We start from the raw sequence: 25,116 nt of genomic DNA, 5'->3' as shown, positions 1-25,116 counted from the left end.
GAATAATTTCATATTGCCATGATTGCAAAACAACTGGCAAACATCTCCGAGGACATAAACAATTACTTGCCTGAGGAGGAAATCACTTTTGGCTCCGAGCAAAAAAATCTGCAGCAGGTTTCTTTGAAATGATCCGGCCCCCCTTCACAGACATCAACTCTCAGTGAATGGTTCAATAAAAGCACTCTTGTTTTCACATGGCATGTTAGTGTGTGAGTGCATGTGTCTGACTTTTTTTTCTCTCTAGTACCAGCACGGTGGTTGTCAAGGAACAGACAGAGCCGAATATGTGGAAGAAACAACAATAGGTTTTTTTTGTTGACCGTCTGTCAAAGAAAACACATTTGTGCAGGAAGTATGACCATGAGTAACATGTGGTTTCAGTAGCACTGGAGTGACAGTTTATGGTCACTGATTCTCGCTGACTGACGCTTCCTGTCAATGGAGCTAATGCAAATGTCACAATGCATCATCTTACTTGACTTGTCTGGACTATGAGAGTATCCAGCGCTCTGCACAGGATCAGGAGGTCAATTGACTGCACGTTAGCGTAGTCGAATGTGGTATATCAAGAACATTCTGACATGATTCTTTCTGATGTTGAGAGTATGGAGCTTGACAGTAAAAATACTGCCCAGGGATGGAAAAATATGACAAAAAATGCTTCAAAGATTCAGAATTAACCTGTCATGCAGTTGAGTTGACTCTTCTAACCCCCCTTAGTTTCCTCATTGTATGTAGTTGACAAGAACAGTAACTCATTAAGATTGTTAATATGTCCTGAAAGGTTGCTAATATTTGCTACATACACGAAAGTAATTGTGGAAAGGATGTTGAACGAACACTACTTGCTCTTGTTGCTAAGCTGGCACCATACATGCATAAGGAGTTTTAAAAAAGATCAGATTAACACCACTCGTAATTCTTAGTTATTTATAAAACGGCAGGTCTTACATTTCACAACTAGAAAAGAATGAAAGATTCTCACTTCTCATTACGCTTGCTAGTCACAATGCCAAAACATCATGAGTTGGTTTAGTTTTAAACTGATAATCATGTAAATGTTTCTTTAACAATAAGAATGATAATGTGCTAAAAGTCTGAGGGTAAAGCTACTTGCCCAAGCTGAAAAGTTAGCATCCTCACAAGCTAAAAAGGAGCACCATCTCTGTGTATTTCGTGGTAAGCTAGCTCTAGTTTGCCTTAGTACTGCGTTATAAATAAAGATACAGTTAACTATAATATAATGCGGTCTAACATAAACCTCAGATGGTTTGGGTGCTCACTATGAAAAAACATATAGGCAACACCCTGATTGGATGTATACTTACTGGTCTCTTATGTAAGCTCTAGCTAGCAATGAGCAGGTGACATAACTTGTGATCCCAACAAATATTTTAGTTGGCTTATTAAAGCTCCTTGGTACTGTGGCTGTGTTCTAGGGGCCAAGACATGCTATCGGTATCTAATTAATATGAATAACATCGCAATGTGATTAATCCACCTGGTCCCTACGCAGATTCTGTCACCCTTTATAGGCTACTACCCATGTAGTTAGCTTACAACTCATGATGTTTTCTAACCCTTGCCAAATAGTTTTGTTGCCTAATCGTGACCAAAACCTGAGACCGTTTCACAATGAACGAGCTCCATTTCAGCTGCCATGTTCTCTGTACCTGACATGCTTCACACCTTGCCTTTATAAATCTTTCTAAAAAAGGTAGCATGCTAGTTTGTCGGGACTGTTACTGTCAGTGTTTGCACCTCACAATAAAGCACATGAATACAAAGTTGAATCCATTTGTTACACTTTTTAAGTTGTGCTCCAAAGCCAGAATCACCTGTTAGGCCTAGTTATGGTTTGCTCAGCTATGATTGGGCAATTGCTGCTCGGGGACGGAGGTTTAGCAAACATTCAACTGAAAAAGGTCCATCATTTTAATATACTTTACATACTATAGCTACTGATTTGGCTCTTGTGTTTGTCCTCACACAGTCCCACTTTGCACAAACACACACACACACACACATTTAGCAGAGCCATAATGACTCCCGAGCAATATGACAGCAGCCCCGGCTATGAAAAGTGTAGACACACTGTGGCTGCACACGCTGAATACTAAAGTTGCTTAGCTCCGGGTGCTGCTGTGTAATATAAAAGTCATTTGCAGTTGGATGACAGTGCCTTGCTTTCAAAAAAAAAAAGGTATTGTGGTGAAAAATGTAATGCCAGACAATGCGCCCTGCCAACGGGGAGACATCCAGACAACCCGAGCCCTTTTGTAGGAGGGTCAGTTCCTATTGATCTGAATGACATTGGTGTTGTGCAGGGAGTGGAGATTGTGTGATTTCTACCTGCGTCTCTGATGCAAGATAAAGAGGATTGTAAATCGATTCCATTGATGTTCCTCCCCCTTTTTTTTGCCCCCCGTCATCGCTTCAATTTAGGTTACAGTACAATAGGCTCCAACAAGAAAAAAAATAAAGTAAGGGTCCCACACGTCTTAAAGATGACACTTCAATAGCTGTTGAGCTGATAAGAATAACGTGCCACCGAGCATTAACAGTGCATTGTGGACTCATCCGGAGATAATGCTCCGTGTCTGTGGATGTGATTCCACAAGACAGGAATGAAGAAAAATGATTCAAAGTGATGATGTCATGTCTGCAGCGTCCGTAAACGGGTGTCTAAAAAACACAAGGTCAGAGAACGAGACTCGTGACGAAAAGCATCTTAAGAATTAAACACCTCTTAAACTGAAGCGGGAAAAAAAAAATTACACACCAGATCTCTTCTCATCCTCCTCACTCTCATTTGTTTATTTCTAAGCAGTAATTAGAATAAATGTGTGGTCTCGCCTGACTTAATATTCATCACTGCATTTTTTTCCTCCTCTTTTTTTTTTTTTTTTTTTTAGATTTCCTCTGGCCCGACTGCTTACTCTTAATGATTTTCAACACTGGTTCACGCCTGTTAAAAGATATTAAGCTCAGAGTGGCCTGCAAAGCCAATTATCTTTGGGAGGGATGATGTCTGCGGTCATGGTCCATGCTAAAGGTGTCTACTGCCCCCTGGTGGGTTACGGCTGCAGTTACAGGCTGGTGAATGTGTGGAGAAAAACATTTGGACAGGAACCCCACAATTTTCTCACAATTGCCATGGTAACACACACATTATTAATAATTTCCGGAGAGTCTCCTGTAAAGAACTGTTCGATTCGTACTAATCATAAAGTAAATAGAGACACAGGTCTAAGACTGTTCCTTGACTGAGTCTTGATTTCCTTGAAGACATTTAATTTGTTTTACATAATAATAATAATAATAATAATAATAATAATAATAATAATAATAATATGGTATTGAAGACATGTTTCACATTTCTTCATGTTCAATGAAGCAGTTCACTGGAATTAACCGATTAGAAATGAACAACCTGAACACTGTCTATGCTTTTTTTCACCTATAGTATATACCAAATTACACACCCCAAACCCATAAAATAATGCTTATAATCAGATATTCAGACAGTGCAGAACTCAGAATGGATGTGTGTGTGAGATCTGTGTCTTATATTGTTTTTGTTGTTGAGTTTTATGTATTTTAAAAGGTGCACTATGTAGTTTTGGATAAAACATATAAAGATCTTTGTTGAAGGTGTTTTTTTTTGTTATGCCTAAATAAACAATCTCTCTTTGTTTTCATGACTGAATAAGTAAACTGATCTTAAAGGAAAACACATACTTTATTTCATACTGCTTTTTTTATGTAACAGTGTTCTGGGAAGCTTATTTTATTTTTTTCTGTGAAAAACAATCAAAGAATCTTAAATAAGTAGTCATAAATAATAATGTCTTCCTGCACAAATAAATGATGATAACCTCATCTCCTCGTCAGTCCTTAATCTGTTTTAACCTAACTGTGGTGACAGACTTAGAAAATTCAAAATAAAGCAGAAAAACCAGTAGAGGATTGTATATCAGTGACTTACACAGCTTTTCAAGTCACTCACATGAGCATTTTCATGATAATCTCAATTCACAATTGTTCCCGATCATGAAATTCACCACAATCAACTTATTAAAGGTGTTTTTTGTATCACGATCTGTGATGAAGTCTTCTATCGGCCCATCTCTAGTTGAAACAGACGAGCCAGAGCCATTTGTTCAGCAGTTACAGCAATGGCTCTACAGCAGCAGGCTGCCTGGAGGCTCCAGTAATTTCTAGTTGTTCTTCACACTGTAACAACCATCAGCAAGTGGAAGAAGCTCTGTCTTCCAAAGTCGGCCAAAGTCCAGCATGGCTCCAGGTTGAGAACCAGCTGATCCTTCCTGCTGTAACTTTGTTCATAATGAGCTACTTCTGTTATGAAGACATCTTATTGTAAATACAATATACGCCCTGAAGACCTGTTATAACAAACACATTAGCTGCTGCCATTGATTGAGTAGGAGAGACTGTCTGATGAGATTACGCCGCACACCTCGCAGTAACTCGTCCGCAAAATTAGCTGTAAATGTCCTACCAGCCTTGGCTGCTGCTATGACGGCCAAACAATAGCCCGAAATGAGTCAAATGACCTGTTCTCGCTCACTGGTGCTGCTCTGCGCTAGCCAAAGAGACAGCTTGGCTTATTTGGCTTGCTTCACACAATGGCAGTTGACAAGCATTTTGCTGTAAACCCTGTACATGACTGATAAAGGCAGCCGAACAGGAAATAAAAGACACTCGGACAAAGACGGACAGGCGGCGTGTACCTCTGTGTGCCAGCTTTTGTAGGAGGATCCTGAGGCGTTGCAGAGCCGAGGAAGGAATATCGTACGTGTACAGGTCTGCACCGGCTAACTCCTGGCACCTTCCAAACACGCCATCTATGGGAAGAGAAATAGAGGGAAACAGGTTCATGAAGGACATGTTTAATAGCTAAAATTAAGAAAGATGTAAGCAATGTTTCTGGACATTGAAATGTTGTAAGACTTTGTGGCACCTGCAGTGTCTCCGCACCTCTGACAGCCTGTTTTTTGAGGAGCTAATAGCTGACATTTTTCCTCTGACAGCACCACGATAAGCAGCCGTTCATGACAGGAAGGACTTTATCAGGGACCCTGGTAATCTCCCGATCAGCAAGCCTCCCGCCTCACTCAATGCAGGTTGCTAGGCAACCCACACCACAGAGTCCCCATCAGCCCCATAATTCAATGGCTGGTCTAGACCTCAGAAGGATGCTGAGGCTCAGGAGGTCAGAAAGCAGTGTGCAGATGTAACGCCTGGAATATAAATGACCTGTGTCACCTCATCTCAGCTGGAGAGATAAATCCCTGTATCTTGTTGGCTAAATGAAAAGTCCACCTCGCAGATAAGAATCCTGCATATTCGATCTGAGACATCTCATCTATATGTGTGTGTGTGTGTGTGTGTGTGTGTGTGTGTGTGTGTGTGTGTGTGTGTAATCATGCATACTAACGTGTGAGAGTATGTGCGAGGATGCCACTGTGATTAGATGGGAGCTAATGATGTGAATCAACACGTTGTCACGCACCACAGCATCCCATTAATTAGCCCCAAGATGTTGGACAATGACAGCAAACATCAATGGCGCGGTTGATGCTCAATGACACGTTGGGCACCGTAGAATACACAAACACTGATGTCCATTGAATGCTGCAATTTTCCGCCACGTAATGCAGTGGCATTTTTACACTGGGGATATAGATATGGATGAGTATGTGAGGGGTTTATGGTCAATAATGTCACACAATCAAAAACTATGTGATGCAACATTTTGAAACCTCATCTTTGCAGCCAAAGTGAAAAAGATTTCAACCTTGTTTTCTCATTCTATTGACAGGGGTGTCAAATTCAGTGACTTGATACGAAGACAACGTGATGTCAGTCAAGGCTCTAAATTGAATCCTTATTCTAAACGAGAAGCGGGTGTTTTCCATACTTCCACCTTCTTCCCTGGGGGCCGTTAAATGACAGCTCTCTACAGGAAAAAGCCAGTGGGAGGTGGTGAATTAGCGTAGACAACACAGTGCAACGCTCGGGATCTATTTCTGGATCTCAAACAGCGCAGAGGAAAACTTCCCACCTACAGATGCACAGATCATCACAGACGTGTCTGAATCACAGGACGTCAAACGTCTCCATACTCTCTGCCAACAACCTCTCTCTTCCGATGAAAATATGGAAAGCGACTTGGTTAATGTGGCGAGGTTTTTCTCAAGGACTTCTGGCACCATTTATTTTTCCCCCACTAACAACTAATATTATGTAAGCAATGAGAAGAGGCTGGTGACATAACGAGTGATGGGATCCTGTTAAATGTTTGATGCTCTGCATCCCTCGTCGGTTTCCATGGCGACGGCCGCTGTTAGACATGTCACTTCCTTCCCCGTTGTCAGGGACGTTCCCGACATCACACAGACACACGGGCTTGCAGACACGCAGGGATTCGGAGCATTAAAAACAGTCAGAGGTATTTTACAACAAAGAGAGCCTGGTTTGGCAAACATAACAGATGATTGATTTATCGAGGTGTTTGGAGACACATGCATGATGACTCACAAAGCACTGCTCTGTCACTTTATAGGATGTATTCACAATACTAAGATAATCAAAACAAGCGACAGTGGTTCATTGTAGCTGACAGTTTTAAAGAATCACAGACTTCTTCCCCCCCCGTATTTCTGTCAGCTAAAACAACATTTTAATTTCAGGCTTGGAGGAGCGCAGCATGTGTGCACGGAGGGTTGGCCGAATCTGAAAATAACGCAGAAAATTCTCCCCTAAAATATAAAATGAAAAGAACAGACATCAGTTTGAGAGATCTGTGCAGGTCCAACACATTCAAGGCTGTTTCGGGACTGAAGCAAAGTCTGACAAGCAGAGCAGAACACAGCGATTTTCTAATGATCATCCGTCAGCTTTTAGGAAATATTAAGCTGACAACTGATCAATTTGTGCCTCCTTGCAAGACAAGGCTAATGCTGTCACTGTGACGAGCAAATGGCAACTGCAATGCAAATGAACCTCGATCAATGCAATCAATAATGCATAAAACAGGCCACATAACCAATCGATCAATCCCTGGATGTACAATCCTACAACTCAGTGCCAGTCTCACTAAAGAGAGGCTATGTCAGGATGAGCTGTGTGTCGACAGGAATAAAGAAGATTTTCAGCCAAGAAAAAAAAAAAGGTAAAGAGCTCTAAATCCAGACGCCGTCTCTCCTCCCACAGTGACAGACAGTGCGCCACCCGGCTGCTGCTAATGCTATTTAAACTGTGAAAGCTAATGCTCTGGGATAACAGGAGCAAACACTAAAGCTGACAGTCGGCAAAGCATTTCTAAAAAGACCGTACATCGGAGGCAGAGGAGGACAGACCCGGGAGACAAATTAAGACGTATCGGAACAGGTGTACTAGCTGTGCCGTTCATGTCACGAAAAAATGAATAGGCCCAAATCAATGCACCGAGACTGGCCAGATGTAGTGTGCTAATAAAGAAAAGAGCAGAACAAAAACCGAAGTGATCAGGGCATGATGAATGAAGTGTTTATTCAGGACTCTTTTTTTTTATGTGAAAATTGTGGCTTTTGAAATGATAATTACATTATGCATGCACAGCAATCTACATGTAAATAACAGAAATTAATAAAGATAAACCAGACACTTGAAGCTACATCAAAACATAGTGCCTCTTCAGTTTGGAATATGAATTAGGTTTATTATCACATTTATTTTTAAATACATCTCCCTGTCTGTCTTCCTTTATTTTCCCACCGAAGAGCGCCTTAACGGCTTCTTCACTGATAACTTCATCTTTTTATTATTCTTGGATTACGCACCTACTGCCGCTGTGCTCTTTCTCCGCCCATGCAGATATACTTTGGGATTATAGATTTTGTAGTGCTTACTCAAAGTGTTTACACCGCAGTTGAACCTGTTGCAAGCTTCGATCGATAGGAGCATCACCTAAATCGTTTCAATCTAAAACACAGTGCAGAAGTTTCAGACAATATTGGCCTGAGTGGAGGCAAGATAACCGTCAATCGATGCAACACTGTTGGTTAAGTGTTTAATAGGAGCCAACCGGTGCCCTCGGGGAAACATGCAGCACTTACCCGCTGTACTTTAGCTTAGCTTATCATAGCGAAAGCCACAGACTCTGGAGACTCGCATCAAATTAAAATGCATTTCCGGTCTCAGGGTAATCACATCTATCCTTTTAGAGGAACCTCTAGGAAAGTATTCCCCTGAAGATGGAAATAGAGATTCAAAGTGGCTGGTTTCAAAATGAGACAGGACAGCAGAAGATCAAATGATATATGGAGGGAGGTAATTGACCTACTTAACAACATACTGAGGGAACTTTTAGCAAAATGGACTCTATTCAGCTGTAGCTCTAGTGTGGAAAATGTATCTAAATTAATTGCAAGTATAAAACGGGAAGTACTTTGTGGTGTAAGGGCTTACATCCTACAAAGTCTTATGTCATTTAACGTTAACACGTGGACCATTAGGAGCAGTTAGAGACCTGAGTTTGTGTGGACGGGCCTCCATTAGCTTACCAATTTAACACACGGCAATTCGTCCTTATTCTTCATTAAATAGTGTACCATTAAGAACAAACAAGCTCTACCCTGCAATTCATGAATATTTAAATAATATTACTGCCACTTAACGTTAGCTGCATCCTTAGCTATGAGCACTGCCTAGAATGCAGCTTTAGCCTCAGTCCTTTAGCATTATAGCATTTACACTGTTCTTCGAAAATGACTGACCATTAAAAAACAAAAAAAACAAAGTCATGGGTTTCAACCTAGATACAGAGTGTATTAGCTTACACTGGCTAGCCACAACTGATCAAATCTGATAGCAACAGCAATTTCCACAGCCACAATCCCCTGTCATTAGCTAGATATTGGATACCCGCTTATGTAGACTTGTTTCAAACATTAATATCATGTATTGTAAGAGAACGTTAAAGAACAACGGGTGAACAGCAGCTTAAAGGTTAGCTGGCAACGTCTGCTAGCAGCAGCCATTTTAGCCAACAAAATCATTGGTTGAGAGCTAGAAATGTGAAGCCAAGTTTTGTGTGAAATTAAAGACATTGTCTAAAAACTATTAAGAATTTGGGGTGGCAAATGTGCCTTAATTATTCGTTTGTTAGCAATTGTCATCTCAGCTAGCAGAATCCACGACTGTGAGCTACATAGTACTTGAAGCCTGTCGTGGATGCACAAGAACGCAAGACACAGGCAGACCGAACAAGAAGCGAGCCCTTAATATAAAAAAGTTAACTAAATTTCAAAAATACCAAAATACAAAGAGCAAAATCACAACAAAGTACATCCAAAAAGCAAAGTACAAACCAGGAAGGACGTGAGCAAGCAGGAACAGGTGACATGACAAAGACAGCAGGGAGCTACAGACTACATACACATGGGCTGATTAACTAGCAGGATGCAGGTGAACCAAAAAAAAATGGGCGGGAAATCACACAAAGGGAAGAAATGAAAAGCAAAACATAACAAATGAGGGAAGAACTTCAAAATAAAACAGGAAGTAACAAAAAACACAAACTATCTATCTATCTTTTTCCTTTAATCTTTACAACTTCTCTAATTTATTCAATTCAAACTTCCAAACGGGGGTTAATACTTTTCATACGCACCCTAAATGACAGTCAATTACATATAAATGGTGCTGATTGACATCCAGGAGAGACGCTCCTTCTTGCAACCCCCTCCCCCCTCCCCTCGCCTACTTGCATGGCAACAGCACGTCGGGTGAGGAAGAGTATGGTTGGCCCAGCCCAGAATAAACCAGGTTACTCCTTCAGGGACCTGGGGAAGAGTTGAAGTGGCAGACCTAGTTACTCCCACTCATCCTCTGTCTGTAGCTGTGGCTTCTGCTCATCAGGAGTCCGATGGAGAGCGACACAGGGCGGATTGAATGTGTGTGGAGGAGTTATGAAGCAGCTAAATAATGTCTCATTACTTGCATATTAGGTGCAACATTAATCCAACATTAGTCTTTCTTGGCTGTATATATTTGCCTTTATCGAGCATAGCGCCTGTAATTACATTTCAGCGTGAGAGGTATAATGTGAGTTCTGCTCCTTGGGCCAAAGCGGTGGGGAAAAAAAGAAGGAGAAGATGAAAAGATGTGGGAAAAGAGGCATTAAATCTCTAAAGAAGTGGCCACAAGATAGCCTCGCATGATAGTCTAATGTAATATCAAACATCCACACCCACCACGACCCTCCTCTCCGCCTCCGGGGTTTTTTCTGTCGAGGTGTCAGCAATTTCCCTCTATTAGGCTACACACCGCTCTGTACCAGAGGCGGTCTGTGTAATTAAAGTCCATTTTATATATATATATATATATATATATATATATATATACATACATACATACATACATACATACATACATACATACATACATACATACATATATATATATATATATATATATATATATATATATATATATATATATATATATATATATATATATATATATATATATATATTTCTCCTCTGTGCTGTTTCCTCCTAAACTGGGTTAATATGGAAAAAAGGGAAGAGATCTCCGAATTTACTTCTCTAACATACTGCAAACCCAAAGACTGCCTCACTAATAAATCTTACCCCTCCACAGATATCTTTAAAAAAAAACCTACCTCAAAACAGTCAGAGATGCCACTTTCACGTTTGAATGGTAAATGTAGCAGCTAGTTAAATTAACTTAGCATAAAGACTAGAAAAAAAGGGTTTATTTAACTAGTTTTTTGCTTCTTTAAGCAGTTGGGTAGGATTTTGTTATATTTGGCCAGAGCCAAGCTTGATCCCCCTGCTTCCAGTATTTATGCTAAGCTAGGCTAACTGGCTGCTAGTTGGAGCCACGCACAAAGTTGTGACAGCAGCATCGAGCTTTCTCAACTTTTTTGGATTCACAGCTGTAACAGTCAACCTAAATGGAATATTTCTGTGACTTTGGGTTATTGATTGGACAAAACAAGTAATTTGTAGAGGTCACCTTGAGCTCTTTCACAAATTTCTGTCATCTTGCAGACAAACATTGGAGAAATCAGAATGCAGATTACTCATTAATGAAAATATTTGTTAGTTGGAGCCATGATACATTGGAAAACGATGAAAAACAGGGTATAAGTAATCAACTAGCATGAAAACAAAGAAGCGTTTTATACGAAATCACGCACATAACCAAAGTCACGCTGTCATTAACACAAAACATTGTGTTATTGTCTTGTCCTGCTTTTTATTTCTAGTCCTGTGTGTTGTTTCCCACACTAAACTGTAGGGCACATCTTATTTTGCATGTGATTGTGTTGTCAAGCGTTCCCTTCGCTTGCTTCCTCTTGTTTGTGAAAATTGATTGTGCGATGAATCTGCAGAAAGTAAATGAAGAGAGCAAAACTCAGTCAAACAAAACAAACAAACCTCAACGCGCAGGCATTTAATCATTACGCTCTGCAGGGCCAAAAACAAACAGGCGCTGCGAGAGATGGATGTGGATCCCCCAGCATGCATGTAAGCATGTAACGTTACCCTGAACCGCTGCTCCCGCGCTGAAGCTGTCCACTACGGGAGAATACATTAACCTTTAAGTACGGCTCTGTCTCGAAGATGATGCACGATATCGACAGGCCATCAATCCCCCTTCAAAATTAAAAGCCCGCTGTGTGATTCTGCTGAATGTCACACTGTGAAAAGCCCCGACATTTCCCCCTCTATTCATAAGGTGGCGTATTGTCATGGCAACCACTGACAGAGACACATCCATCTTTTCAAGACGAGATGGTTTCTCGTCGGGGTTGTGACCGTTTGGGGTTCAGGGAAGCCTTGACATATGCGGTAATATCATATAAAAAGCCTTGTAGTCATTACATGAACTATTGTTTTTTACTGCTTTTCTTACACATGACTCATATATCTTAACTGAGCTGAAACATAATCTGTGAGCCAGTTCTCCAATGGCCTCCTATCCTGTCTATAAACCTCCCGAATGATTAAAAATAGCCTGGCTGGCTTTGGAACTGTGTTGGGTCGATGATGGTTGTGCACCACAGGGATGTTGTACAATATAATGAGGTGTGGTGGGCGTTCACGACTCCCCGAGTCTGACTTACCATTGACGCAGAACTCATACGGTGTACAGAGCTCGTCCTCGAACAGGCAACCTGGAGGAGAGACGGGACACATACAATTAAAATGATCCAGTTAATGATTACTCAATAAATAAAATCGTCTCTACAGCAGTTTTGATAGTCGATTAATCATTTAATTACACAGTGTGTCATTTCAAAACCAAACAAGATGTGAGTAGGGATCATGGGAGTTGTTGTCTTCGTTGTTTACCAGCTACCATCACTAATGAAAATCTATCTTTGTGATTCTGACAGAAATGTTTTCAACAAGGTCAAGTTTTATTTGAGTTATGTTTTTCCTCGTTTGCCAACTTTCCTCCCAACTCAGACTCATGAATACAACACCGAGACCTTGAATAAATCCTTGGATTTCTTTAGGTTTGAACAATGTTGGAAACTGCTGGGTACACATATTTGTAAAAAAACACAACTCAACAAAATATTGATATTAATATACTACCAATAGCTATGGTAAAGTCATTTTTAGACTTTTGATGGAAAATTGAAACACATTATATCTTTAAATCATGTACCAAGCAAAAATGACAGCAACAATGTTGTTCCAGCCACTGAAATGGAAGAATCTGTTGTTGTTGTGTACTTGAATAGCAACCTTTGAAAACTTTTTACCATTGCTTCACATTTTATTGTTTTCATGATATCCGATTTCTGCTGCAGTTATCTTTGTTGTACAAACTTGTCGAATTGTTTCGACTTTCATGCCAATCTGTTAAAAATGAAGCTACAGCTAGCAGCTAACGACTGTCCGGGGGAAGCTACTTGCTAACTCTGTCCAATTATTGCAAAATCCACCTCCCAGTGCCCTTAAAAATCACTAGTATACTTGTTATACCTTTTTTGCTTTATTAGTACAATTACCAAAGGGTGAAAAAAAAAAATCTGGTTTTGACAACCTTAGGAAGAGCAAGGCTAGCTGTTAATCTGTTCCTAGTCTTTAAGCTAGCTGTAGCTTCGTATTTATCTACAGGCATGAAAGTGGTACCAAGGTTCTCGTCTAACTCTCAGCAAGAAAGGGAGTAAGTGTGTATCTCAACATATCAAACTATTCATTTAATCTGTAAATAAAATTAGCAGCGGCCTCATCTGATCACATTCATCACCAAAGTCCAGCAGGTTTACTTCAACAGCAGTGAGGAAAACAAAACGAATGTCACGACTGTCACGATTTTTTAACACGTCACCGCTCTATAAAAGTACAGCTTAGTACTACATCAACTCTGGCTGTGCGCCTTGCTGCTAATGACGGAGCCATCAATCATCAATTAGTGATTAGGATCTCCTAACCTGTCCCTGACACTAATATCCCAACTCCATGGGCAACGTTTCCACATATGAATGTTGTATGAATATTAATGAACTTTAACGCTTCGGACCAGGGCTGGGTGTTCCAGACTAATAAATGAACAGATGGCAGGAGCATTATGGGTAGCTGTTCCCTGTGTTCATATTTCACACGTGGGAGTTGCAGCGAGCGGAGGACTGATTGTTCCGCTCGCCGATCTGCACAGGTGATCTACAACATGTACACGTTTTTTTGTTTTTTTTTTCCAGGAAAATGAGGGCAGGGTACAAAGAACTCCTCTTGAAGTGTAATCTTCGGTGTTGCAGGCTGCATGGAGTGGCGCGTTCAGGGTCACAACGAGCGCAGACAATAAAACCAGACCTTCAGCCAAGAAATTAGCTACTTGGAACATGAAATTTCTGTTTGTTCAATAAGCCCTTGGGAGGCTCGTATTAAAGTGTTTATGGCGTTTTCAGCGCTGGCAACGCACAAACAATCTGTAAACAACCAGGCCGAGCCTCGGACCTCTTTCTTCGAGTCTTTTATTTTTGTTATTTCCCTCCCTCGGCTCATCAGTAGGAGTGACGTAATTGGAAGCAACCTCTTGATCCGGTGGCCTCCACGGACAGCAACGAGCAGCTCATGACCATGAATAAAGAACAGGCTGGGCAGGAGGAGGAGGCGTCTGTCAGACCTTGTTAATAATGAGAAGATAGGTGCGAGATGTCTGCTAATCAATTCACAGAGAGAGGACAGTGAATCAGGACAGGTGTGTGATGAGACAGGAACTTTTCAGACATCAAGTTAGTTTCTTCTTTCACAGATCCATCATTAGGGGTCATTATTCTGCTCTAATTATTGAAGTCTGGTCCCGCGTGAGAACTTGATTATGCAGACACAATGCGCAGCCATTTTGCTCGGAAGCTGAGGGCACATTTCGTGAAATTACACCTTTCGGAGATAATGGCTTCAATATGTCAGCAAAATGGCTATTTAATGATGTAGAGTGAGGCATCATAACAGAGCTGTAAGGTCACTCAGTTCTCTAGAAGAAAAAAAACTAAAAGGCAGAATGTTCTGAACTGACGAGAAACAACTTGCTGCTCGAAATTGCTTTTCCGACAACCTGAATTTTATTTTGTGCTTCATACATCCCCTCATCACCAAAACTTTCTGCTACTGCAGATCCACTAAGACACTCCTTTCTATATAAATACTATAGGCTCTACAGAAAACATACAAGAAGCATATATTCTAACTGCTTTATAATGCACACAGCTGCTTTAATAATTCTTTTTTTGTTTACATTAATCAGTGAAATGAATGTATAAAATTAAAAGGGTCGCTCATAGTGAAAGAATAATTACTTGACTCTGCAGTTTCCCTCAGCACTACAGAGAATTTCAGCATATTTTACCTAAAAGTTTATTTTTTAAGTACATGAACTGTTCTCGGTTTTCCTCAAGAGTCATTTCCGGGTTGCAGCAGGCTCTAACAAACACCACCTGCACCAGCACCGAACAGCAGACAGACAAAGTTAGCAACTAGCTGGTGAAGAGAGTGGAGCATTTAGCGGCTAACGATGGAGATATTTCCTTAGGCAGTTCCTTAGCCAAACAGAGCTAAAAGGAGAGTGACCATTTGACTTGGAGTCATCAGGTGGAAAGAAACACCTCTTTAATTGTACACTGTTGCTCTGTATCTGCTGAATGTGTTAATAGGTGGACACATTTCCTACGTCAACTTGATAAGGTGAGCTCAACAGTGACGATGTGCTTTTTGAACAGCTCCACAAGAGAGGGAAATCATGGCCGCTCTGTGGTAAACAATGTCAAAGTTCACTTCCAGAGCTTCCTGAGTCAATAATGTATTTACAGCTTGTTCTCTGCCCCCAAGTGGCCAGAAAAACCCTGGTAATGCAGGTTGAATGATTAATAATTACTGTATGATATGAATATGACTATACTATTGAATGAATTAGAGCTGAAACAATAAGTTGATTAATTGATTTGAATATTAATATACAGCTATTTTGTTAATTGTTAATTGTTTTGTTAAATTGATTTAAGCCACTTTTCAATCAAAAATCCCCCAAATCAACTTCTTAAGCTTCCAATTTGTCAGGATTTGCTTTAGTAAAAAGTAAAAAAAAAGTATAGAAAGTTACAACATTCTGACTTTTTATAGACCAAATCAAAGAGCAGTTGACTTTTCAAGAGAATAATTTTCACTTCACTGGTTTTGGCAGTCCGTAGTCATCAAGTCGAGTGTGAAAGCAGCTTATTATGACCCATATTTACATTTCCTGACAGCCAGCGACCCCTGGTGGTCGTGGAAATGATTACAGCAGCAGAAAGTCAGGTGAAGTAAAGAGGAACTGTGTCCTCATGAGGAGCAGGCTGGGGTGAGTGGTCGGGTCAAACAAGCACAGGACTTTCTTCCAGGAGTTACAGAAGTAATGTAGGTATTTTAACTGGAATGACAATGTTTTCCTTTGTTGTCTTAAACTAACTAAACGTACGAACGTTGCGCCTGTCGCTGTTTATTCTGCAGCGGACACAATGTTCTGGGAATGGTGATATACTGTATGTTGTTTTGGGAATCCCTGAAAAACGACATATTCAGTAGTTTAGGTCTGAGGATGTCTTAGTCTTTAAATTGGCGGCCCACAGTTTTCTATCTGTTCTCATCATACAGAGAAGATTATTAGATTTAGCTGGAAGGGGAAAACAAAAACACACGAGACCAAACTTATAGCGAAGCAGCCACTCGAAGCTGAAAGAGCCACCCAGTCCCTCTTGATCAAGCATCTCTCCGCTCGGCAATTAGTGTCAGTCCATTCAACTTTACCTCCTCATCACTTCCCTCCTTAATTCACTGGGTTCTCTGGGAGGCCTTGTCAGCTCTCAATATTAATTACGACCTTCCATTTAATGAAGCATCCAGCCAAGCATAGTAAGTCAGACATGGTGTGTGCGTGCGTGCATGTGTGACTGTATGCGCGTGCGTGTGTGATGGGCAGGGACAAAGGATTGATAACGCCACATCCTCTTTCTCCAACACCGTGCCAGAGATGATTAAAATGGCGGCTTTTAATTAAAATGCAATCACAGTGGATGTTGCTGATTACCTCAGGCGGAATAAAAGAAAAAAAAAGATGCTTGACTCGTCACGGCTGAGGAGGGGAAAAAAAAAAAAACTGTGTCCAGGCTATATCTTAATGAAGCATCCCGACAAAGAGTAGCCGCCGCTTCGTCTCGTGTAATTCTAGGCGCACAAGATAATTTCACAAACAAAAACGACATCCAAAAAAAAAGTGCTACACTCGCTGTCGAGTGATGACGCTCTGTTGCCATGTCAACCTCATCACGGATCAATCCCAGAGGCTCATCAACGGGAAACCCGCTGTCAGAGGAGTAAGCACAGTAAGTGGGATTTAGAGGATCAGCTGAGGGTGATGTGAGTGTGCGCTGTGCGCTGTGTTATCTTTATTTTCTGTCTGTTGTTTTGCATGACTGGTGTCAAATGAATCTACAACAATTTCAATAGTTACTGAACTGTAACTAACAATACATTTAGTAGTTGATGATGTCTTTAGATTGCTTGAGAAGAAACACAAGCAAATGTAAACATTTGAGGAGCTACAATTTGACATTCCGTCTTCGAAACAGATAGACCTAAACAATCATCAGCTTCCTGTTGATCCATTTTATATTCAACTGCTTATCAATTAATAAATGTGAAGCATATATTCGAAAACTAACTCATCGCTGCGGCTCCAGATAATTGATAGTTTTTTAATTTGTTCTGATCATTTATAATGTAAAAACAACACTCTCTGGTTTCAGACTGTCAAATGTGAGGATTTACAGCTGTCACCATTAGCCATTAGTGGAGTATTAAATCAATTGCTAACTATTTGGATAATTGCTTAATATTCTGAATAAAAAAGGTTAAAATTCTCTGGTTTCTTTACTCCTCTATGACAATAAACTGAATATCTTTGGGTTGTGGATGGAGCCTGATCGATAATGGCCGATATTATTGGTCGATATTTGCCTGTCACAGATTTATCGTAGCAATTATGAAAACTTTCTTTTAGAGATTATTATGCAGAAAACAATGCTTGGGATGATTCATAATTATTGATGAGTGATGTCTACTGTCATTTGAGAAAATAAAGTTTATTGTTAAACTGTGTAATATCCTGCCTCCATTACAATGTTGTCAAAGGTGTTCCAAGACCAAATTTGGGGAATTTTCAGTACCCGCCCCAAAAATCTGGTAGCAGTCAGGCTCTAGATAATTTAGCTGATTAATTATTAGGATCAGTTAAGTATGATGCCAAAATTCTCCTGTTTCACGTTTTAGCAAGTATTTATTTACTGCCATGTCAGTTTTATATCATCATAACCAACTTTTGAATCAATTAATCATTTAAATAACTGTCAGATTGATCATTAAATGAAAGCAATCAGCAGCAGCCGCACTAGCTGTGAGCTACCTACAGGTGCTGCAAATGTGAAGCAGCTTCCCCTCCCAAAATAGGCACAGAGTGACCTAATTTGCAGCATGCTGGGAGAATACAGAAGGTCAATGGATGCAGCGATTCGGTTCGCAGTTTTTGAACACGATATACTTATAGTTAGCGGCCTGTGCTCTCAGAAGACAGTGAAAAAAAAGAAATAGTAGACAGAACTCACAGTGCGTCGTCTCTGTGGCCATATGCTGCGGAGGATTTCCATTAAAACACTTGCAGAAAAAAAAACCTGGATCAATTGAGATGTGTTTTAAACATCTCCGAAGTTTTTATCCACAGCTGTGTGGCAGAGAGGCACCTCCCCATGACACCCCCTGCCTGCCTTGTTACAACTAACTGCTATTAAGGGCAGCAAGTGCATCCTCTGTATAAGTAAGCAAGGATCAACACACACACACACACAGACACCAAAACACCTTCAGCTATAAACCTCAGCTACGCAGCGTGTCAGGGACACAACAGAACGGGTTGTCTACCCTCTGGGAGGCGTGAAATCAGAGAGGAGCATGTTTAAAGGGAAAGCTCATTTAAGGTCATTTATGTGGAAGCAATTATGACTGAGAGTTTCTCATTAGAAAACATTATAACCATATTAATATCTTAGATAATCCTCCCGTGTACATTATTAAGCCATCCGTGACACATCTCGGAGCAGAATTTCAGCGCGCCGGAGCTGCTTGAGTCTGCCGCAAACACTTGGCCATGATCGGCTGACCTTGCCTGGAACATTAAATATGTCTCGATGTGGCCAAACCCAAGGCTGAACAAGGAGTCAAAAGACTTGATCGCTCACTTTCCCCTCGCACAGGTGGTTGGCCGGCGCCAGCATACCATCTGTGATGTCTGAGGGGCCAAGGAGGATGCTGGGAGTCTGGCAGCGAGGACAGCCACTCCCAGAGCTTGCTGCACTTTAGGACATATTTCATTCACTGTCCAGAGCCAACGACATATCATTTTTTTTATAATTATGGGACCAAGGACACCTTACTCATTTTTACCCCCCCCCCACACACACACACACACCTGTACTGTCGGCCAAAAAAGCCATTTTAGAAAAGTGCAGCTGGTGACAACGGCAATAAAAGTGCAAGCGAATTGAAAAAGGCACCGCGGCTGGAGCAGGCACGGCGACGGGAAACATCACCTGCAAGCAAATTAGCATCGGCTTGACACCATGTCCGCAGATTCAAACAGCTTGTGTCATTAAGGCGCTCTCCTGCTAAAATTAAAGATGGCTCCAAGCTTTTCTCTGCTCCAAAAGGCCTGTTCTTGTCAAAAAACCTGTGCATCACATGTCAGCAATTCAGCAGTCGTGACTTTACCACCATATTCGACATTTTTATACATTCCTCGTGAGCTTTGACAAGATTTTGCTGTAAATGTGGCTCTGCACAGCTACATTTCATGTTTCTGGGGTGGATCCAACGGGTAACATTTTATTTGCACACCATAAAAATACCAAGGACTTCATTACTGTTGAGGCTTTGATTTTAAAGATTATATTTTGGGGCAAATTGAGAGAGAGACGAGGGCAGTTAGCAGTTGGCATGTGGATATGATGTTTGTTTGTATCACAAATAAAGAGATATCCTCACATATAACGTTTGTCGAATTTACAAGAAGGCCCGCATGGTTAAGAATTTGTTGAAAACATTGTTTCACAAAGTTTGCAAAGTTTCTCCGAATGCAACAACTCACAAAACTGTGCAATTCTTTAAGGGAAACTGGAGACCTTCTGTACGACCATCCAGAGAAGTTGCCTGTACTTGTAAAAATTTCATATGTTTTCCATCAATAAAATGTTGCCTTCTTTCATAAATTTGGTGTAAATGATTAAATCACTGGTCCAACAGCTGCTAAATTTTGGGAGGACGGACACACTTTAGACACAGAAACAGCAACAAACTTACAACAAGGAAAGAAACAACTCAAGTTATTGCATTTAACGCCGAATTAATAAGAAGGCAGGAATAATCTTGAATTTGTTGTAGCAAAGTTTGGCAAAGTTTCTTTACTTTCCCCTCACTCAAAAACTCTTAAAAACACTCGGATTCGAAAGGGAGTCTGGGGATATTCAGCATTCACTAGCCAAGCTAGCTGTTTCCAGTCAGTGTGTGAAGCTAACTAGATGATGTGTGGCTTCATATTTAGCCTACACATAGACATGTCCTCATCTTACTCCTGGCAAGAAAGCAAATTAATGTTCTATCAGAAAATGTTAAACTTCTCCTTCAAGGCAAATGTAGTGCATCGCAGAATAAATCAAAGGTTACTTAACTACATGAATAATTACTAGGACGCTGGAAGCAGGAGAGGAGTCAGGGGGCTTTGAGGTCACTTTGATTGAAGAGGGAAGCTGACATGAAACCACCTGACATCCAGAGGAGCGTAACCAAACACATTTCTCACTGACTTTCCAGAGAATTTGTCTCCGAATTCCCAGTCAGGCAGTTTTGCTCTCAGTCACTCAGCTGCCAGCTCCAGGCTACAGCCCAGACAACCACCATGAATTAAAGATGGCAGCGTCACTGCGGCAACAGAGGACCCAGAAATAGGTCAGCTTGACCTTTTCTCTGACCCGCGATGAATGATTCAGACATTTGATTTTCTCCCCTCTTCTGAGGTGTGATTGGGTGTTGAAGTGCAGAACCGGAGCGAGCCAAACTGTTAAGTGTCCTCCTTCACGTGTGCTGAGGGGCGCAAAGTGAACCAACACAACCTGGCCCCGAGGGAAATCTCTGGTCCTCCATATGGAGTGAAATATTTAACTTTTATGACGCCAGTTGCACCTCATTTAAAGTGCAGGTCATCACAGACCAACTGTGTTTGAGCAAAACCTCCCTGCAGATGAAAAGTGGACATACAAATCAAGGTGGTGTGCTCACGTCACTCTTTGGTAAATTCATAGCTTTGAAATGAAAAGCACACTTGTGGAGTGAAGGGCTTTTAGTTGCAGCTCAAGGGCTATTTGGGTACCCAGGTTAGCATAACACTTTATCCATACTTCTGTCTGCTCAAACTAAGTGTTTGTGGCTTTGGGAGAATCCACAGGCCTTTCCCGAAGTCAAACATACCAATCACCGACATCCAAAAGCCTAAAAGCTCTCACTGGCCATCCGGGAGATTTATTAGTGGCTAGTTCACAACATTCTACAACCTGTCTTACCTCTTTTAAGTGTGATAAATAAATAAAAATCAACTCTGTTGAAAGCCACAATCATATAAACACAAGCAAAATAGGCATCATGAACATATCTCAGTCTGAAAAGAGTACCCAGTGTGTCAGTTACTGCCCACTGCTGTAGGTGTGTGCTTTGTGCTAACCGGGTTAGTTTGTGCTTTGTGCTAATGTTAGCCACCAAATTAGTCTGTTTCAGCGAGTGGTTCTGTTCTTTGGCACGCGAGCTGTGTGTTTTGTGCTAACATGAGTTGCTACAAGAGTGTGTTGCTGCCACAGAAGCTCTTAAATGGGCTCAGTGACGGTGTGCTTTGTGCTAGACTGTTAGCGCCTGAACAAGCTGCCTCTCACTTGCTTTTTTTTCTCAGGTGCTATGTGCTTTGTGCTACTGAGTTAGCTAACTGCTGAACAACAGGCACAGTGGCCGTGTACTGCAGCATTGCTATCTTTATCAAACCAGCGTCACCTCAAATCTCACACAGATGTGAGAAATCACCTAACTTTATCATGATGAATATAAACAACAAAAAATGGCTTTTGTTAGTCCTTATAGCTGCCAAACTAGAATACTGCACTTTCACTTCCATTCTTGTGCCACTAGCCTTCACAAAGCTTTAGCAATGCATCCACCTAGCCTTGTCGATGATTTTTTTGCTTTATTTTGACAGAGCATTTGACTTGATTTATTGCTTGTCGGAGCGTTGAGAGATTTTCCACAAATACAGCAGTAGCGGTGGGGTCCAGCAGTATTTTTTCCAGCCAATCACACTGGCAGTCCTTAAGTAAAGCTACAAAACAGCTTGTTTTATTACAGCTGGGTGTGGAGTGGTGCAGACCAAATAAATTGTGGTGGATCCGAGCCAAATTCTGAGGGAGAAGTGTCACTAATGTACTTCGCAGACCACAGCAGCCATATCAATTAGTCACTAAAACAGTAAAATTACATCTCCAGCATCTCTCCCTTGCTTCGTCTCTTCCTCTACGTTCATTTTGTTTCCCTCCCGCAGAGAGAAATTGTCCGGAGTATTAATCAACATCAGCCTAAGACAAAGCAGACACGTTACTGCTTTAATCACAGCCAAGATAGTATAGATTAATTCTTGTGCTCAACTCGCGGACCTTCAGAACCCTCATTACACTGTTATTGTCCTCATTATAAATCGTGGCGCTGCAACACAGAGGTGACCTTCACGCTGACCCCTTTACCAAACACCATTTAATTCAATCTGAATGAAAGAGTTGTGAAAAAAAGGCACAACGGGAGCGGTCCAGTCTTGCTTTTATAACCCGAGGATGCTTTCACACTGTCTGTGTCACGAGCTCCGGTATATGGCGAGGTGAGATATTATTTTTATATGCAAGTGGGAAAACGGTTTACCGACATAGTAGTATAAATTAATCATATTTTTACACCTTACAAGTCCCCAAGGAGTGAAAAACCTCCGCTAAAATGTGATTTAATTTTGAATTTATAGTCTAAAATAAAAATCTAACATAACATTCCTCCCTTCTCTGGCGGCCCTCTTCCTCCTTGACCTAGAATATCTTCCTCGGTTCACCTTGAACTGAGGCAGGGGAACGGAATAGTGAGATGGATTGCCTCGACACGTCTATTTGACACAGTTCTGACTTCCTTCCTCTCAAGAGCGGCTGACATTTGTCGGGGAAAGACACAGAAGCGCAGCCAGCCGCTTTGCTCCCACTCCCTCGTCTCAATAACCACTCAAAGCCAACACACTCCTCCGAGCATCTGTTGAGTCACAAAGAAACATCGCACGTCGTCTGTTATCACACCAGCCGTGGCGGCGTCCCAAGCCAGGAATATACAGCCCGCCTCGTGTCGTTTCTTTCCGAAATTCGGCGCTCGCACATTAAAGGCTGCAACTTTCGAAAATGAAATTTAAAAAATCTCCCGTTCCCGTGAATATGAAACGCTTCATGAATAGCTTATCAGTTTACAATTCATGTCGGATTGAACCTAAAAAACTGAGGCTGCAGCAGCTGTATGTCGGTTCATTGCCGCTCATTTACAACACTGTATGTTTATAAAATTTGATTCAATTGGCATATATTACATTCAATGACAGATGATGATGAAAATCTTGATATAAGACCAATTACACTCAGCTGCAGCTGTTGAGATTATTCATTTAGAAAAAATACAGGCTTTGAAAATAACACCAAATGTTCATTAACCATCCAGCGCGGCCGTGTGCACGAAGAGGAGCTAAATAAAATCCCATCTAATAAATACTTTGCCATTTACTGGATGAGTCGAAGCTTTTACTGAATTCAGGAGTGTCAATAAAGTCTGAACTTGAGGGCCCGGCAATGGTGGCCTCAAGCTGACCCTAAACCAGCTCTGTCAAGATGACTCAGACGTCCTGAGAGATAAGAAAAATGCTCTGCGACCTTAACTGAGAGCCAGAGACACCACAGAAGGGTCATATTAGTTTTGGCAGTCCTATTAGCTTTTATCCTTGGATCGTTTTTTACTTTAATTATGATTCGGTTTCTGTGGGCATTCAAGCAGAGTTTTAGAAACCGGGTTTTTATTATTCAGAAAAGATTCTGCTTTTATAGACTCACATACAGTCTGAGTCATTGTGAGGAATGTGTTGCTTTGTGTTGGCGTTAAAAGCATATTGATTTGAGTTCTGAATGGACATATTGTGCATTTTTAGACAGTTGATTCAAGGTTTTTGGCAATGTGAGGGCTCCAGTGATGACAATGTTGGTCTATTTTGGACCAGGCTGACGTATCTCAACAACTACTAAGGAACGGCATGAACTTCAAATCCTTTAATAGCCCTCAGAGGATGAATCCTATTGACTAATCATACCATTATTCCTCTTGTGCCACCGCTATGTTTGCATTAGTCCTTTTGAGTTAAATGTCTCAACTTGGATGGATTGGCCCCTTCAGGCTTAATTGTAAGAAGTCTGAAGATCTTGCCAAAATTAGGACAAAATTAGATTTTGTCCAATTCTTTGGTTTATGTCCAAGTACCTACAAAACCATTATGCCCGAAATGAATGAAATAAGAAATGAGCTAGTTCCAGACATCTATAAATCTATAAAAACCACAATGTCAGCAGCTGGAGAAACTGCTTTTACTGAACCAGGATACCTGGACTGAAAGGTAGTAACTGTAAAGTAAATGTAATGTAAATGTCTAATCTGCCTGATCCAAAGTCGAAGAAGAAACACAACGTTTTTTTTGTAATGTTGCTACAGTGCTACAAACTGTTTAGTTTCCCTGTAAATAGTATGCAATTCACCTACTGCTGGTTTCATACTAGGTTCCAGACATATTCATATACTGACAACCTCATATGCTGTTGTAGCGTCCTAAACAGCAGGTTAGTAATAGTAGTTAGGAATTGTGGACGCAGCCAGGGGCTAATCTTTGCCTAATGCTCGTAAACATGCTAAGATTAACATTAATCAAGACAGTAAAAAAAAAAAAAGCCTAGTTTTCTCCAACAACACTTCTCCAGCTAGCTAATTAATTACTGAAGTTGTGACTGAAGTTGTCCATGCCTCATCATTTCTGTCAGACGTTTCTTTCCCCCAAGGACAAGCACATTCACAAGCTGCAACGGTACACTCTCTGGCTTTTAGATATATTTTATGACTGACTAGGTGTTTCCTCAGGTTAGAAGCATCGTCCTGGTCAGCTTTGCATTTTGCACTACGAACCTGAACCACTTGGTCAAAAAGAAAAAAAAAACACTCTAGAAGTAGAGAGTGCACTGATGTTGAGCTATTACCATTACCACAGCTAGCTATTTAGCCATCTCAAAAGTTGTACACTCTCTGGCTTTTAGATATATTTCATGTTTCACTAGGTGTTTCCTCAGGTTAGAGGTGTCGTCCATGTCAGCTTTGGATTTTCCACTACAAATAT

The 25,116-nt window shown here is 41.0% G+C and overlaps 1 protein-coding gene across 2 annotated transcripts in view; it reads right to left on the bottom strand.

Annotated features, from left to right (window-relative positions):
* ptprn2 (protein tyrosine phosphatase receptor type N2) overlaps positions 1-25,116 on the bottom strand; it is a 136,620-nt gene that overhangs the window by 105,568 nt on the left and 5,936 nt on the right. For both annotated transcript variants that reach the window (XM_030397896.1, XM_030397894.1), the window contains 2 exons: positions 12,167-12,217; positions 4,758-4,871 (listed from right to left, as the gene is read on the bottom strand). In XM_030397896.1, coding sequence (XP_030253756.1) covers positions 4,758-4,871; positions 12,167-12,217 — 165 coding nt within the window. The remainder of the gene's footprint in view (positions 1-4,757; positions 4,872-12,166; positions 12,218-25,116) is intronic.

Source organism: Sparus aurata, chromosome 19 (assembly GCF_900880675.1).
Source record: "Sparus aurata chromosome 19, fSpaAur1.1, whole genome shotgun sequence".
Lineage (NCBI taxonomy): Eukaryota > Metazoa > Chordata > Actinopteri > Spariformes > Sparidae > Sparus > Sparus aurata.
Note: the sequence above shows the minus strand (reverse complement) of the source record. Positions and strands in the feature narration are given on the sequence as shown.